Source organism: Panthera tigris, chromosome B1 (assembly GCF_018350195.1).
Source record: "Panthera tigris isolate Pti1 chromosome B1, P.tigris_Pti1_mat1.1, whole genome shotgun sequence".
Lineage (NCBI taxonomy): Eukaryota > Metazoa > Chordata > Mammalia > Carnivora > Felidae > Panthera > Panthera tigris.
Window position 1 is genome coordinate 101,409,659 of NC_056663.1, and position 16,141 is coordinate 101,425,799.

Below are 16,141 nucleotides of genomic sequence, written 5' to 3' on the forward strand. Positions count from 1 at the left end.
TATCAAGCTCACTATAATCTAATAGTTCTAAAACAAAATTCAGTTTGACTAAATTCAGTGTAACTATAGGATATATACTGAGACTATAACTTAAAAGGGTGGGGAAAGGGAAACAAAATACATGTCAAATTAAGGTAACTTGACAGAAAATTCTTAGACAAGGATTTATATACCTAGTATACAGCTGTATTTTTATAAATTACTTTTTTTAATATTTATTTATTTTGAGACAGAGAGCAGAAGCAGAGAAGGGGCAGAGAGAAGGGGGAACAGAGGATCTGAATTGGGCTCTGTGCTGACAGCAGAGAACCTGATGCGGGGCTTGAACTTATGAACTGTCAGATCATGACCTGAGCTGAAGTTGGACACTCAACTGAGTGAGCCACCCAGGCACCCCTACAGATATATTTTTAAAATTCAGTTTACTTTCATGACTTATATTTAGGGAAAATATATGGTTCATAAAAATGTTAATTCAACTTATAAATGATTGTGTAGCACATTTTCCACAGTTTTGTACATGAGACTAATTTTTATTTGTATTTTTAAATGTTTATTTTGAGAGAGAGTGTGTGGAGGGGAGGGGAGAGAGGGAGAAGGAGAGGGAGAGAGGGAGAGAAGGAAAGAGGGGGAGAAGGAGAGAGGAAAAGAAGGAGAGAGGAAAAGAAGGAGAGAGGAAAAGAAGGAGAGAGGGAGAGAGGGAGAGAAGGAGAGAGGGAGAGAGAGAGGGAGAGAGAGAGGGAGAGAGAGAGGGAGAGAGTGAGAGAGTGAGAGAGTGAGAGAGAGAGAGAGAGAGAGAGAGAGAGAGAGAGGAAGAGAATCCCAAGCAGGCTCCATGCTGTCAGTGCAGAGCCTGACACAGGGCTTGATCTCACAAGCCATGAGATCATGACCTGAGCCGAAATCAAGAGTTGGATGCTTAACCAACTGAGCCACCCAGGCGCCCCTAACATGAGAGTATTTTTTAAATGGATTGCTTTTATACATGTATGCTTTTTTATACCAGTGACTCCAAAGAAATAACATTCAAGGATTAATTTGTTTTTCTGAGAGAAGTTTAATTCTAGTTTCAATTAGTTAACAAAATTTTTTTAAAGAAAAGATTCATTTTGTAGTTGAATGCAGGGAAAAGAGATGCACTTAGGGATTAGCAAATAACTAATAAATAGCAGTTTTTGATTTATGATTTGGTCAATTTGGTAAGCTGATTTAGTCTTTAATTTTGGAGATTCAATAATACTGTACAAAGTATAGAAATAAAATGTATTTGTGCAAGAGCTTGTAAGACATACATGGTGAAAAAGAATTCAAACAATCTTAAAGCTTTATGTAAAATATTTTTGAGGCCTGAGTTTAGTACAAAATGAGAGAAAGACAATGTGAAAGCAGATTTGAGGGTGGTTAATTAGTTTTAAAGCAAAATTTATGTTGTTCTTAATAAGTACCTGAAAATACCCTTCCCCAGGAGAGCTGGATTGTGGTGTACTTCCCCATATTGTTTTTTTCAACTTAATTAAAATAATAAGAAAATATATAAAAACTCGTGAAAAATAAACAATGGTTTAATGGTAAACAAATCTTCAAAAACAAACATAAAGTTAACATAAAGTTTAACATACATAAAATTAAATGTAACTTTTAAGCTGACCTTTTCTGACTTCTGGTTTCTACCATTATCACTATACATTCTGAACCAAAATACATAATAAAATACATAAATACATAAAGTATAAACATTCTGCATTTACACTTGTGTAAAAGACCTAATGCGGATTCATACTTGAAAGGAAAATTACTCAACAAAATCTTTCTACCTAAGAACAAGCAGTAGAGTCTTTATTCTTGGTGCAAAACACTAGTCTTGCACTAGGACATACAACTAATGATGTCAGACATACAACACTTGCAGCATGGCTCTCAAATGATGGCACAGAGGCAGTGTCCTGCTGTTTGGTAATTTTTAGATACTTCAATCATCACAATCCACACTTTCATTGTAGGTAGGAATTCATATTTTGAAATTGTGTAACTACTATAATTTTGTAATTAATAAAAATTATTTTGCACTGTGTATCTTGAACCAATAGTATCTCTCTTACTGTATCTTGGATATTGAAAGTTACTCTGGGTCCAGGAGATGCTGCATCTACACGGATTTCAGGGAGCTCCTCAGTTTCTCCTATTCGAGAACTGTAAGGAAAATATAAAGTTACAAAACATTAGTATTGTTTTAAAAAAGCCCCTGGACTTTACAGAAGTCTCACAAATGACATTAACATTCTAAAGATTTCTAAATATTTACCTTATCCAAGGGTTAAATTTTTGGTATTCCATTTCTTAACCTGTAGCATACTATTAAAAAAGCACTGAAGGTTTTGATTAACATGAGATTTTCTGAAACTAAAGCATGTAAAAATTTATACTTCTTACTTCAAGTGCTCATTTATTAGTAAGACAGTATTTTTCTTTAATATGTAAAATTTCCATTTCTTCCTATGCTAAATGTGTATGTAATCACACCTTATCTAAAAGTGACAAACTTATAGCAGCAGCTAATAATATGCAAATACTCATTTCTTTGAGTAGTCTATAAGTTTACATATAAACTTGTCTAAATAGCAATGTACTTCTTTACTGAAAAGCACACAATGATTGTGGTATAAATATGATAGAGGAATTCTTCAAACTTTTTAGTTTGACAGTATCCATTATTACCAGTATTTGACTAATGAGGTTTATTTCTGCTCCCTTAATTATGTAATTTCCCCAATTAGAACACAATAAATAAGTAGTGGACATTTGTAAAGGAGTCAGCAATTTTGTTATTTGTTTCAATGGTTGAAATATATATTACCTTGCCCTTTCCATTCGTTTAAGAGGTGGTCTTCCAGAAGCAGAAATGCTTTTTGAACGGCTGTAACTTGGTTTGTAACCCAAACCCCATTTATCCTTTAGGGAAGCAGCCTAATGAAATGGGAGAAGAGTGACTTTAAACAACTGATGGTGTTGTAATATCTGACTACAGATAAAATATTATTCTATTCAACAAATTAGTCTGTTTTTCCCCCAGGTCAATAACATGTCACTTTATTTTTACTTTTTATTAGAGAGTGAGAGAGAGGTAGAGAGAGTACACATGCACATGAGCAGGGGAGGGCCCTAGGGAGAGGGAGAATCTTAAGCAGGGTCCGGACCCAGCACAGCCCATGTGAGGCTGGATGTGGGGTTTGATCTCCCAACAGTGAGATCATGACCTGGAGTCAGATGCTCAACCAACTTGAGCCACTGAGGTGCCCTGATAATGTGTTACTTTAAATTTGACTTTAAATGTCACTTAACAGTATAGGTGGATCAAAGTAGAGCAGGACCTAATGTCATTTAGGAGGAGTGTACAGTGAAAATATGAGTCACCAGCTGGCCTGCAAGAGAAAAGAGAAAGATTGGGAGCAGGGGTGAGGGGTACAGAAATAAGGTGAGAAGAAAGAAACGATTAAAAAGTAAAGAACAGCAAAAGAAAATGAGAATTAAAAAGACAGATTCTGGGAGAAAGCTAGGTTGGGGGTGGAAGAGAAAGAGAGATTAAGGGAAAGCAGGAGGGAGAGAGGGAAAGGCTGGGTTTGAGGGCCATCAATCATCTCAAGTACTACCCAAAGGCACTCCTGTGACAGAACTCCATGATGGGATAGGATAGGATAGGATAGGATAGGATAGGAGAGAAGGGAGGAAGAAGGGGAAGGGGAAGGGGAAGGGGAAGGGGAAGGGAAAGGGAAAGGGAAAGGGAAAGGGGAAGGGAAGGGAAGGGAAGGGAAGGGAAGGGAAGGAAAGGAAAGGAAAGGAAAGGAAAGGAAAAAGGAAAGGGAAGGGTGACTTCAACACTCTATTGGTTTCCAAATCCCTCTTCTCCAAATCTGTATCTAGTTGGGAACTAGATATTGAAAAGACTCAAATACAATGGAAATGTGGAATGGAAGAGGACTGAAGGGGAATTGAGGGGGAAATGACAAATGAGGTAAATGTTAAGAATGCTGATACAATTTTGGTAATTTCCCTAATCCTCTCTACCTAGTTTTATCAACAGTCAATTACCAAGTATAAACTACCTCATAAACAGTATGAAAACAGTATTTTAATTCTATTATATGATTGTTAGGTATATGGTAGGAAAAATTTTAAACACAGATTTATGCATTAGAAGTCATAACTATCCATTTGTTATTATCAGAAGCCAGTGATGAATAACTCAGATTGGATTTTATTTTCAGTTTAAATAAATAATTTATAACAGTATTCAAACTAGGGTATCTGGGAGTTTGGGATGATCAAGGAAATAAAGTTCAAGTCAATGAACCCTGGATCTCTACAACCTTTCTCCACTTCCTCTGGCCCTAGCAACTCTGACTTAATGTTTTTTATGTACTGGGGTGTGACCCAAAAACCTTATGCTGGTAAAAAAAAAAAAAAAAAAAAAAAAAAAAAAAGAGGGTTCTGCTGATTATTAAAAAAAGAAAGGTTAAGAATCTATTTTTTTTTAAAGTACTTTTTCCACTAACAAGACCACCTTAACCCAAAGCAACCTACCTCTATTTGAATACATTTTAGAATTATTTTCTACTGTATGTTTATAGTATATCTATCTACATATTTATTTTACTTGTTCAGCAACTGGACTAAATCCCAAAAAAATGTGGTGGGAAGTGGGGTCAAAGGTAAATAACTTGTTCTTTAAGAGACTCAGATTCTAGTACGGACAACTAAACGAACGAAGGGAAAAGAATGAAGTGCTGCGAGTACATAGTGGCTTAGAGGTAAAGTCAGCTGCAGAAAATGGGAGAGGAATAAAATGGACATCTCAAAAGACTAACATTTTGAGTTGAAGACTAAAAAGAAAGTATGATTTCATGAAAGGTGGACAAAACGTGGTGGCTAAGGACACAGAATGTAGAGTCCCACTATTTAGGTTTAAATCTTGGCTCCACTGAGATTAATGGCCGTATAACCTTGGTCAAATTACCTGACCTCTGTCTGTTTCCTCATTTTTAAAATGAGGAAAATAATACAGGCTACCTCATACAGCTGTTGTACAGATTTAGTGGGTTGTTAAATATAAAGTGCTTTAAATAGCGTCTAGTACATAGTAGATATGAGACATACAAATCAAATGGTATTATCACTAGCAATGGAGGAAGAAAGAGAACATAAGTATCCTTACAAAGTTTCATAAACTAAAAAATAAAAGAATGGTCTACTTTAATAATAAAATTCTTCTTAAATGTTTACTCACTCGCATACTAGACCTCCGTAATTTTTTACGAACGTCTCTTCGAATATCATTCACAGCAACAGATTCTAATTGTTGATAACGTTGAATTTCCTGGTTTATGGTTCCCTCACTTGCACCTAATTTTCTGGATGCAAAACAAATACTGCAATTAGTGTAAAGTAGTAACAAAGTAAGATTGATTTTTACTTGCTCCTTTTTAATTCTTTCACTTCTCAGAATATCGAAGATTATATATGGACAGACCAAAACCCTCCATAAAGTTAATAAAAAAAACTCTAACATTTTAGGAAATGGCTCTTTCCCACTTCTGCATTAAGAGAATCTTTGATAATCTCATGAAAGTTATGGACCCACTCTACAGAAGAATGTATGTAAAATTCTACATATATTTAAGCCTCAAGTAAGATTTTAGGGAAGTATAGTTTCCTTCAAGTCATTTTTAACCCCTAAGAGCAAAACTCAAACTGTAATGTAAGTCAACAGGAAAATGTGAATCGTTATATCATAATTAATTCAATGAATAGTTTTTAGGTAATACCTAAACAATATGAGACAAATATATGCATTTTGTCTGATGCATTTATTTGTCTAAATGCATATATTTGTCTAAAGTCCTCAAATGCAAAAAACACAGGCATAGGTGTACGAAGATTAGAAAAGATAAAGCGTGAATATCACCTCCTGGGAAAACAAAAATGTCAGTTTGATAGGCAGGATATTTAGTCTTCTAGAGCAAGTTATTTACTCAGTACTATGTATCAGGCAACTAATAAAGAAAAAAAATTACCACCACCCACTCCTCTCTCTCTATTCACCCTATATCCACCCTAGTTCTAGAGAACCGCTAGTACAGGCAGGAAAAAAAAAAAAAAAAAAAAAAAAAAAAAGCATGAACTTTGAATTCAGACACACCCAAGTTCAAATTTCAATTCTTTAAACTCTCTGAGCCAGTTTTCTCACCTATAAAGTTTGGATAATGCCATCTAGCCACACAGAAATCCTGTGAGGATTACATTGAAATAACATGTCAGATTCACAATAGGTACTTAATAAATGCTAAATTTGTTTCCTCCCTTAAAAATTTATATTCCAGAAATACCAACGTTAGCAAAAGACTAGTGCATATGTTAATATGCACATGTGAAAATATGTATAAGTGTGTATACACATGTAGAGATACATATATGGAATATAAAGTCAGTCATAAACTGCCCAGAAATGGGGAGTTGTGATGAGCGCCAGACTAGGACTTCACGCTTAACTTCATCACTAATGAATGTATGGTTTCATGCAAGTTACCAAACTCTTCTGGACCTTGGTGGTCTCATTTATAAATTAAAGGGGTTGTACTGCCCCAAGTCCAGTCTTTTCCACACTGAAAATTCTATGATTCTACTATTAAAAATACTCTGTTACATTAAAAATCATACACATACTTAAGATCATCTATTACTTTGGCCTGTTCATTCAGTTCTCTGATATCCACTATACGCTTCATGATTTTTCTTCCTCTAAGTTCTCCTGGCTGGCTGCATGATGCTCCTGGTCTTCGATAATCTACAGCTTCCTGAAAAATCAAAACATGTCTGTCAATACCACCCTCAGGTCACATAGCTAATCTATACTATCACAAAAATGACACCTTAAATCAAAGGAAGCATGCAAGAATCAAAGCCATCTATATCAAGTACGATGATTAGAATTCTCCAGTGATTCAAATCCCTTCATTTTCACAAGGAATCTATTTAGTGGCTACCTACGTTTCCCCATGAGTGAGCTCTGCATGCTTTCAAATGGGACTGGCTAGACTGAGGGGAGCCCCACATCTCTGGGTCACACAGATACTCTGCAGGAACAGAATAGCGCTGATTTGGGGGCGTCAGGCCTAGCAGGTGATTTACAAGTCGCTGCCCAAAGGTGAGCTTGTGGCCATCTCCACTTACTGAACTTCCATCTGAACTCTAAATGATAAACAGTAACATTAATTTTTAAAAAATTTCTTCCCAAGAACAAGACTATTTCAGGAAACAAGAGTTAAAGGATATTTTGTTTTAAAAAGTTTTAAGTCAGTACCAGAATGAAAGTAGTGAGTAACTTGATTTTTAACTACCAAATAATTTATACTATAAAATGTATAGACGGAAATACATCTTTTTAAGTGTATACTTCATTTTGTGTGCATGCACTTTGCTTTGAGATCCATTTTTTAGCATCTTTCTTTCTTGAGATATAATCCACGTGCCATAAAATTTACCCACTTAAAATGTACAATTCAGTGGTTTTTAGTATATTCACAAAGTTGTACAACCATCATCATAATCTGTTTAGAACATTTTCACCATCTCCCAAATGAAACCTCAAAAGTAACAGCAGTCTCTCTCCCCATCTAAACCTCCCCGACTCTCTCAGCCCTCAGCAGCCACTAATCTACTTTCTGTCTCTACAGGTTTGCTTGCACTTTGCTTTTAATGTTAGTACATTACCTTTAAGTTAAGGCACAAGTTTGTTGACAGTCATTATGAAAACTATCAATTAAAAGACAGTATTATAAAAGCAAAAACCAGCATTACAAAATGCAGACACATGGAACCACCATTCTCTTCCTTTACACTTAGCAACTACAATATAATAAATAACATTGAGTTAATCAAATCCCTATTTCAGGGTAAAGGCCAGTCTAGAAAAGTCTAACAGTAAGTTTACTTACAGTATGGATAGTGGGAGACATAGTATCAACTTCATCCTCATCGGACAGATCAGCTATGTTCACTGAATTGAGATCAGCAATATCATCTATGTCCTCCTCTCCTGTCAGTGTCGTAAGGGTATTGCCCAGAGCATTAAGCCTTTTGCCAATGTTAGGATCCATGTGGACATCAATCCCACACATTTTCCATAATACATTGAGCGTCCATGTTCCAGCACTACTACTTTCTGTTTAAATGAAGAAGTGGCATTTTGTTAAGTCTTGAGTATAAACGTTTAAATAATCCTATATTTAAGGAATAAAATGGATGATAGCCTTGTGTAACAACTAACATCTCTCACAGCTAGGTCTCTCAGAAACATCAGACTGTGGGATTGACTTCCCTTTGCAAAGTGTGCATCTCTTGTTTCCTCTGTGCAGCACCCTTCTTTCTCCTGTGAACTATAGATTCCCTCTTCTCCCCACCCCCAAGCTGATCTACCTTTCTATGGTTGTAGTGGGAATTGCCACAATCCTCACTCATTAGCCAGAATTAGATAATTAGGCCAAGTAAGAGTCAAAGCTGGAAAACTAAAATCCCTTCCCTAGACTTCAAAACCAGTGGTCCCTTTCTAGTGATTGAGGTTGGAGAGATGAGGCTCATGAGCTGTTGGCAGCCGTGTTTCCTGCCATGTGTAAGGAGGAGGTCAGCACTATGAAGAAAATGAAGCAGCCAGGGAGGAGCAAAGAAGAGTCCTAGTGGGAATTGAAATCTTGGTTCCTGTAGTTCCTGAGGGCTCCTTGAATTGAGCTGGTTCCTTACCTTCACTGAGATAGCCATTCCTAAGTTTAATTGTGATCCGTATATATACTTTTAATAAATCCCTTTTGGTTAAGCTAGTTTGAGTGGGTTGCTGTCACTTATAAACCTGAGTTCTGAAAAAGACTTTTATGTGACCTTTCTCCAAATAAGTATGTTTACCTCAGTCATCACCCTTTCCTTCTAACATTACTCCTGGAAATTTCTTAACTTTTTCAGTTCTCTGTCAATGGGACTAGTGGCCTTACTACTTTCTGAGACAATTTACTTAGGATGAGTATCAACGCTAGGCTTGGGGGAAGATAAGGGGAATAGTAAGGAGAGAAAGGAAATCTGCTAACTTTAATCAGCTTCTACTCCCACTGACATTTTAAGAGCCCTTAAATAAATATCTCCCTTTAGCTTACCGTAACTTAGTTATAAGTAAAATAAATAAAAATTTACGCCATGAAATCATCTTAGTCAAGACAGGTTATAACTTTAGAGTTATCTCCTAACTTATTTCCTAAGATACTTTTTCTCTCTAATCCTTTAAAGGTTCTGCTTTCTTGCTCAAGGGAGGAAAAAAAAATTCAATGGCTCTCCCTTTGTCCACCAAATTAAGTCCAGACTCCTTAATTTTTTTCCAATATTATTTTTCACATAATTCTGTTCCACCCAGTTTGGACAATTCTAACTAGACACTGTTTTCACAGCATGACTAATATTCTGTCTGCCTGAATTTTCTAATCCAGGCCTTCCAGTTATTGCTTAAGAAATAATTTTATCTGTCAAGTCCCTGTTCACGTTTGTTAAAATATTAAAAGAAGCTTTTTCTGATTCCAGTATCCTTACAAATTTGAAATTTTTCTCTCTCTTCAACAAATTTCAGTGGCAATTGGAATTTTATATTTTATTGAACTTATCACTTATTATAGCTTAATTATGCTGCAGAGCCTTAACTATATCAGAATTTATACAGAGTAGAAAGTATATCCTATCCATCTTTGTCTTTCCCAAAACTTTTTGCCATATATTTTATACACAGCAAGTGTCTAATAAATTGTTAAATAAATAAAAATATGCTAATATTACAAAAATAATTTTAAAAAATCAGGGAACATCAGAATTAGTTTAAATAAAAAATTCTTACTGTTAACATAAAGGCTATAAATATACATATATAGATATGTATAGATATGTATAAAAACGCAGAATTCTATCTCATATATGTAAGAAGAAAAAAGAAAAAGTTATACCAATTGTGAACCTACCAGCAGCTGCTTGTCCTGTAGTCCTAGAACATACTTCATAGGTGCCATCTGGAACTACACCTGCACAAAAAACCACCCCCCAAAATAGTTTTCAATAAAATTATGCTTGTGATTAAATATTATACTGCAGTGTTTTGCCCAAAGATTAATAGCTAAATATAAATAGAATAGAATCACTAGCCTCTTTAGCCTTCAGTTTCTTCGTTTTGTTATTTAAAAAAAATTTTTTTAACATTTTTCATTTTTTGAGAGACAGTACCAGAGGGAGACACATTTCGAAGCAGGTTCCAGGCTCTGAGCTGTCAGCACGGAGCCCGATGCAAGGCTCGAACTCACAAACATTAAGATCATGACCTGAGTCGAAGTCAGGACGCTTAACCAACTGAGCTACCCAGGGGCCCCTTTAGGCTTCAGTTTCTAATCTGCAGAATGAAACGACTACCTTAGATGACTCATAATATTTCATAATTTAACATTTTTTATTTTATGCTTATGAGAACTTAACTGCAACTTTATCTTTATAATCTGCATGTGGCAATACCTGACTGACCCTGAAATTCTAGTTTCTAGAGGCTTTGACAATTTGTGCCATCATTGGAATGGTACTTTGATAGCTACTCAAATCTGAGTTGCAGAAATACTACAACATATTTGGGAGAAAGAGTTTATTAAGTGAAAATTTCTATTATGTGGGTTTTTTTTTTTTTAACATGATGCCAATAACTAAAATCTATAGTTTGAGACGTATGTTACCTGTACCTCACATACAAATTATAGAATATGAGAGAACTAGATCTTGTCCTAGGGTAAAATATTGCCCAATTCACCTTTATAGTCATGGTTATAAAACAGAGCAAAAGAAACTTAGTTAACTCTTCAAATCTAAGAATGCCGGAATGAAAAGAAAACCCTCTGAAATTTGAGTAACATAATTTAGGCCAAATGAAAGCTAGTAAATAAAAAAAAGGATAGAAAACTTTTAGGATTTTTAATCCTAAGAAGTATCAGAGAATTTTTTTTTTTTTTTTAAATTTTTTTTTTCAACGTTTTTTATTTTTATTTTTGGGACAGAGAGAGACAGAGCATGAACAGGGGAGGGGCAGAGAGAGAGAGGGAGACACAGAATCGGAAACAGGCTCCAGGCTCCGAGCCATCAGCCCAGAGCCTGACGCGGGGCTCGAACTCACGGACCGCGAGATCGTGACCTGGCTGAAGTCGGACGCTTAACCGACTGCGCCACCCAGGCGCCCCCAGAGAATTTTTTTTAAATTCGGTTTTAAAAATTATATAAAATCATATATTACGAGCCATGATGAGTTAAAAAGGAATATTAAGATTTTTAGGAGTAGATCCAAATGCTGAAAGTGAGGAGAAGGGAATCAACTAAATCACTCTAATCAAAGAGCTTGAAGTCTTTCAAACTTTTTTTTTTTTTCCATGCTACATTTTCAACTTCTAATGGTTTTTATAAGTTCTATAAATACATGTTACTGAACAGAGTCTTATCTTTTCTATCTACTTACAGGGTCCTTTGAACTCTTCCTATAGATTGTCCTTTCTAATTTTTACTGTAATTCCTAGAAAACATTATCACCCTAGAGAGGCAATTCCACTGTGCCATCTTTTTTCTAGGGCCTGATTTTAAAATGATCTGTAAAAAAAAAAATCCTAAGGCATAACTCTACCTTTCCTTGTTTCTCTACCCTAACTCAACCCTTTTTTGTCAAAAATATTAAACGTCGTTTATATTCTATTTATTATTACTAACAAAAACTAATCTGCCCCTTTTATAATTTAGAATTCTTAAATCAATGAAGCAACCACTCGTCTGCTTCCTTCCCAAGACACCAAACCAAAAACATGTTATAAACAAGTCATTTAATATCCTACAAAACCTAAAATAAACCATGATTATTATCACAATTATCAGCATGTTTGTATTCTACTTGGTATATATACTCTGAGGTGCTGAGTTATTATTTATGCATTTTTAATATATTTTTGATTTTGATTCAGAGGCACATTTCTCATGCATTTTCCTTTTATAATAAACTGTTTAAGAAAGGTATTCTTCCTTTGCTTCCAAAATATTCTATCCGTTTTAATGATTATAATAATGGCAGGGGCGCCTGGGTGGCTCAGTTGATTAAGCGTCCGACTTCAGCTCAGGTCATGATCTCACGGCTTGTGGGTTTGAGCCCTGCATCAGGCTCTGTACTGACAGCTCAGAGCCTGGAGTCTGCTTCAGATTCTGTGTCTCCCTCTCTCTCTCTGCCCCTCCCCAGCTCATGTTTGGTCTCTCTCTCTCTCTCAAAAATAAACATTAAAAAAAATTTTTTTTTAATAAAAAAAATAATAATGGCAAAGATGACATCTTAATACAAATCAGTAGATCTAAATTTATTTTAAGAAAAAAATAGACAAGAATTATAGTGATTTTTAAAAGTTTTTAATATTTTTATTTTGAGAGAAAGAGGAACAGGGAGAGAATCCCAAGCAGGGTCCAGGCTCTCAGCTCAGAGCCCAACATGGGGCTTGATCTCATAAACCGTTAGATCATGATCAGAGCCTAAATCAAGAGTCAGATACTCAGCTGACTGAGCCACCCAGGCGTCCGGAGTTACAGTGATTTTTAAAAATAAATATAACAACTGTGTAAAATATTATTTGTAAAGATTTCTGATCCAGGCTATTTTTGGTCTTTTGAATATTGGGCATAAGTACTTTGATATCAAGGCTTCTTAGTAACCTGAAGTATTTCAGAGAAATCCCAGTATTTTATATGAATTACCTAAATGAGAAGCATACAATACTGAGAATTTCACCTATAGTTTTATCTAAGTTTTAATCAACATGGAATGTCAAAACTTCAATTTTTGATATAAAAATAATGAAGAATATTCTTGTTCTTTAAAGAATACCCAGAACTGGAAAGATTTTCTTCCAGTGGAGAGGGCAAAAGAACTGCATAAACAACCGCATGCTACCTTTTGTAGAGTAAGTATTAATTTTGGCTTAGAGACTGGCTGAGGAATTTTAGTTCACAACCTTTAATTCCTCAAATGCAGTTTTTTCTTTATTATAATATTAATGGTGATTTGTTAACTCTGCTATAATATTTAATACATTAAAATAAAAATAAACCCATATACTTTCAAAATTGTATATAAACACAGCTTTAGTTACTCCCAACCTCCAGTATTATGGAATTGGAAGAATTCACACAAGTTATACTCTGTAGCTTACAAATTTAGACACGTGGATTTATTAACGTCAATATTTTGTGGCTGGAGTTCCTGTTCCTGGTTATCTACAACCTGTTCTATGTTATATGATGAACTAGTTCTTACACATTTATCACTTTCTTTCAAGATCCCCACAGAACAAAGATGCTTTATCTGGTCATTCATGAATCAACTACAGGAACAAATCAGGTAGTAAACAAATCTTCAACTGTTATACTATTAAGCAGAATGCCTAATTGGTTTACTTACCCAAACTACTGAAACCAGACATTTTTCACAAATATGAACATTTAACTAGAAATAGTTCTTATTTCACAAAATCCAATAACATTCCTATAGCTGAGCATCCTTTGGTTTCACAAATAAAGACACTATTTCTGTTTTTTTTTTCAATTTAAACAAATTCTAAACATCATACAGAAAATAAGTCACTCACAGGCATTCATCACTAGATCGCCACGAATTTCTGGTTTCCAGTCATCCCACGACGTCTCAAAGCCATCAGCAAAACGAATACAAAAGTTTTTGAAATGCCCTTTACTAACCAGAGATTCTGAAGAACAAGCAGTGATGAGAGTACTTTCAATGGTCAATACTAAAGCAGAACCAATGTCAAGGTCTCCAGTGTGATTAGACTGCAAAATATATTGAAGAAAAAAATAAGACAAAATACAACACTTTTTTAAATTTGGAAATTCTCACAGAATTCCTAGGAACAAAAGTCTGGAAAACGTCAAGCCTAGAAAGTTTAATTAGAAAGTACCGTAAAAAGATGCTTTTAAAAATTACTGAAGTGAAATACATTTGCCATGTGCGTCTTTTTCTTTTTTAACTCGCAAAAGGTTAATTATCTAGTTTTCTATCTCAAGCTTCTGATTTAGTTGTGGGGAACATTCTCATTATGACAACCACCGTCAGTGTGTATGGCTTTCCTGAGTTCTGTCCATCATGCCGTTAAAAAACTACCATTTTTCAACTCCTGAGGCATAAATATATGTTGCCAATCCTCAACCCAGGGCTTTTCTTCACAGCGTGTTGCCAAACAAAATACTAAAAGATAAACCCATTTGACAACAGGTTACAGGTTATTTACAGTAAATTTTAACAGTAAAATAGACCTCTGTATTTGTTCTAATTTTAATTTCTTAAGCCTGATAGGGGTTTATAGCCCTTTTTTGTCTCATACACGTGTCCACGCAAATATGTACTCCTAAGAATTAGTCCTAAATTATGAAAACTCTTGCTTTATCCAACACACATACTTTGCAAGTTTCATTACCAACTATTTCAGCTTAAAAGCATTTTGAAATTCCCTACTCTAATTTAGATGAGGTTACTAAACCCTATTACACAGTATTCTTAAATGTTCTTTTGCTTCTATTTTATTAACAAGTGCATGCCAAAGACTTATTTGCTAAAAAACAAAACAAAAAGATTCTGAAAACTAAGCTGTTTATTTCCAATGTAAAAATTAAGGCTTATTAGATGGGTATCAATCTCATCATAATTCTGATGAAGAGCGCTTCAGAGCAAAGTCTCATGAGATACCTATTTAATACACTGTGGATGAATAATGGCTGAAGGAATTCAATTTTACTTGCTATTTACTAAACCCAAGTTATAAATTGTTAATCTGAAAAAATTGTTATACTCTATATACATAGAAATGGTTAGTAGAATGTTTCACTCTTAATCTTAGACTATGATTTGATTTTCTGTACCTGCGCAGTATTTGTGATGGGCAGACATATTCCCAGATCATTCACAGTAAGCTGGAGGAAGAGAGTCCCAAAGGCCTGGGCTGATGTTTGCTGGATACCTGGTAGCATATCTACTACTTCCTTTGTAGCCATATGGATATCTTTATGTAAAGCCATTCGTTGTTCATTCCAGTTGTCATAGGCAGCCTTATAATTCAGCCAAAACAGCACAGCTTTTTATAATTAAGGCAGGGAGGAAAGAAAATTTAAATGAAAGCTGTAAAGCTGTAAGGCAAGTAAACCTCAATAGCTACAAAATCTGGCTTATTACTAAAATTATTCCCACCAAAAAATACAGCATTAGAATTAGGATCTAAGATGATATGGTCAATTTGACAGAGGAAAAAAAAAAAAGCAGAAAGCAGGCAAATGCATAATGGCAGAAAAAAGAAAATAATCCAGGTCCATTTGTTCATGTAATAAATTATTTGTGAAATGCCAATTAGATGCTATGCAACAGGATGCAATAACAAATGAAAACAAAACATGGTCCCCAACTTTGTAGACTTTACTGTTACAACTGTTAAAAATTCCTGAAGGAGAGGTACATAACAGTAGGAGTATACATTAAAAAGATGTGACCTACAAAAGTCAAGACATCTGAGTCTGTAATAAGAATGAAACCTTAAGGAAAACCTCCATTTAATGCTGTGTATAGAGGGAGAAGCCTAAAGAGGAGGTAAACATGAAGGAGCCAGAGAAGTAGAAAGAAAAGCAAGTATCCTGGACACAAAGAATGCAAAGTACTTTAAGAACTGTTGAAAGCTGATGAAAGGTAAGATGTGAAATGAAGAGTAAGTGCACAGAATTTAACAAAATAAAATGTTATCCATAACACTGCCAAAAGAACAGTTTTCTAACAGACTTATCACCGGCCAATGCCTACACCAATTTAAATCTTAAATGGCGTCATAAATGGTTCTTCATTACTTCTAGGTTACAATTCCAACATATTTGCCCAATATACAGTAATGAGATTGTATCTATCTGTTCAGCCTTATTTCCTATTATTTTCTTTTATGAAAGCTGCTATAGTTTTTAGACCTCTGTGTTCATATATACTCATTCATATTCTCTCTCATTTGGTAAACATTTA

The 16,141-nt window shown here is 34.9% G+C and overlaps 1 protein-coding gene across 12 annotated transcripts in view; it reads right to left on the minus strand.

The window, feature by feature from the left end:
- KIAA1109 (KIAA1109 ortholog) overlaps positions 1-16,141 on the minus strand; it is a 214,937-nt gene that overhangs the window by 33,724 nt on the left and 165,072 nt on the right. For 9 of the 12 annotated variants that reach the window (XM_042983961.1, XM_042983959.1, XM_042983962.1 and 6 more), the window contains 9 exons: positions 15,007-15,218; positions 13,722-13,920; positions 10,041-10,100; positions 7,989-8,215; positions 6,718-6,848; positions 5,282-5,405; positions 2,855-2,964; positions 2,100-2,190; positions 1,446-1,508 (listed from right to left, as the gene is read on the minus strand). In XM_042983961.1, coding sequence (XP_042839895.1) covers positions 1,446-1,508; positions 2,100-2,190; positions 2,855-2,964; positions 5,282-5,405; positions 6,718-6,848; positions 7,989-8,215; positions 10,041-10,100; positions 13,722-13,920; positions 15,007-15,218 — 1,217 coding nt within the window. Of the gene's footprint in view, positions 1-1,445; positions 1,509-2,099; positions 2,191-2,854; positions 2,965-5,281; positions 5,406-6,717; positions 6,849-7,041; positions 7,243-7,988; positions 8,216-10,040; positions 10,101-13,721; positions 13,921-15,006; positions 15,219-16,141 lie in introns of all 12 variants that reach the window. The other 3 variants (XM_042983968.1, XM_042983967.1, XM_042983970.1) reach the window with 2 other exon arrangements.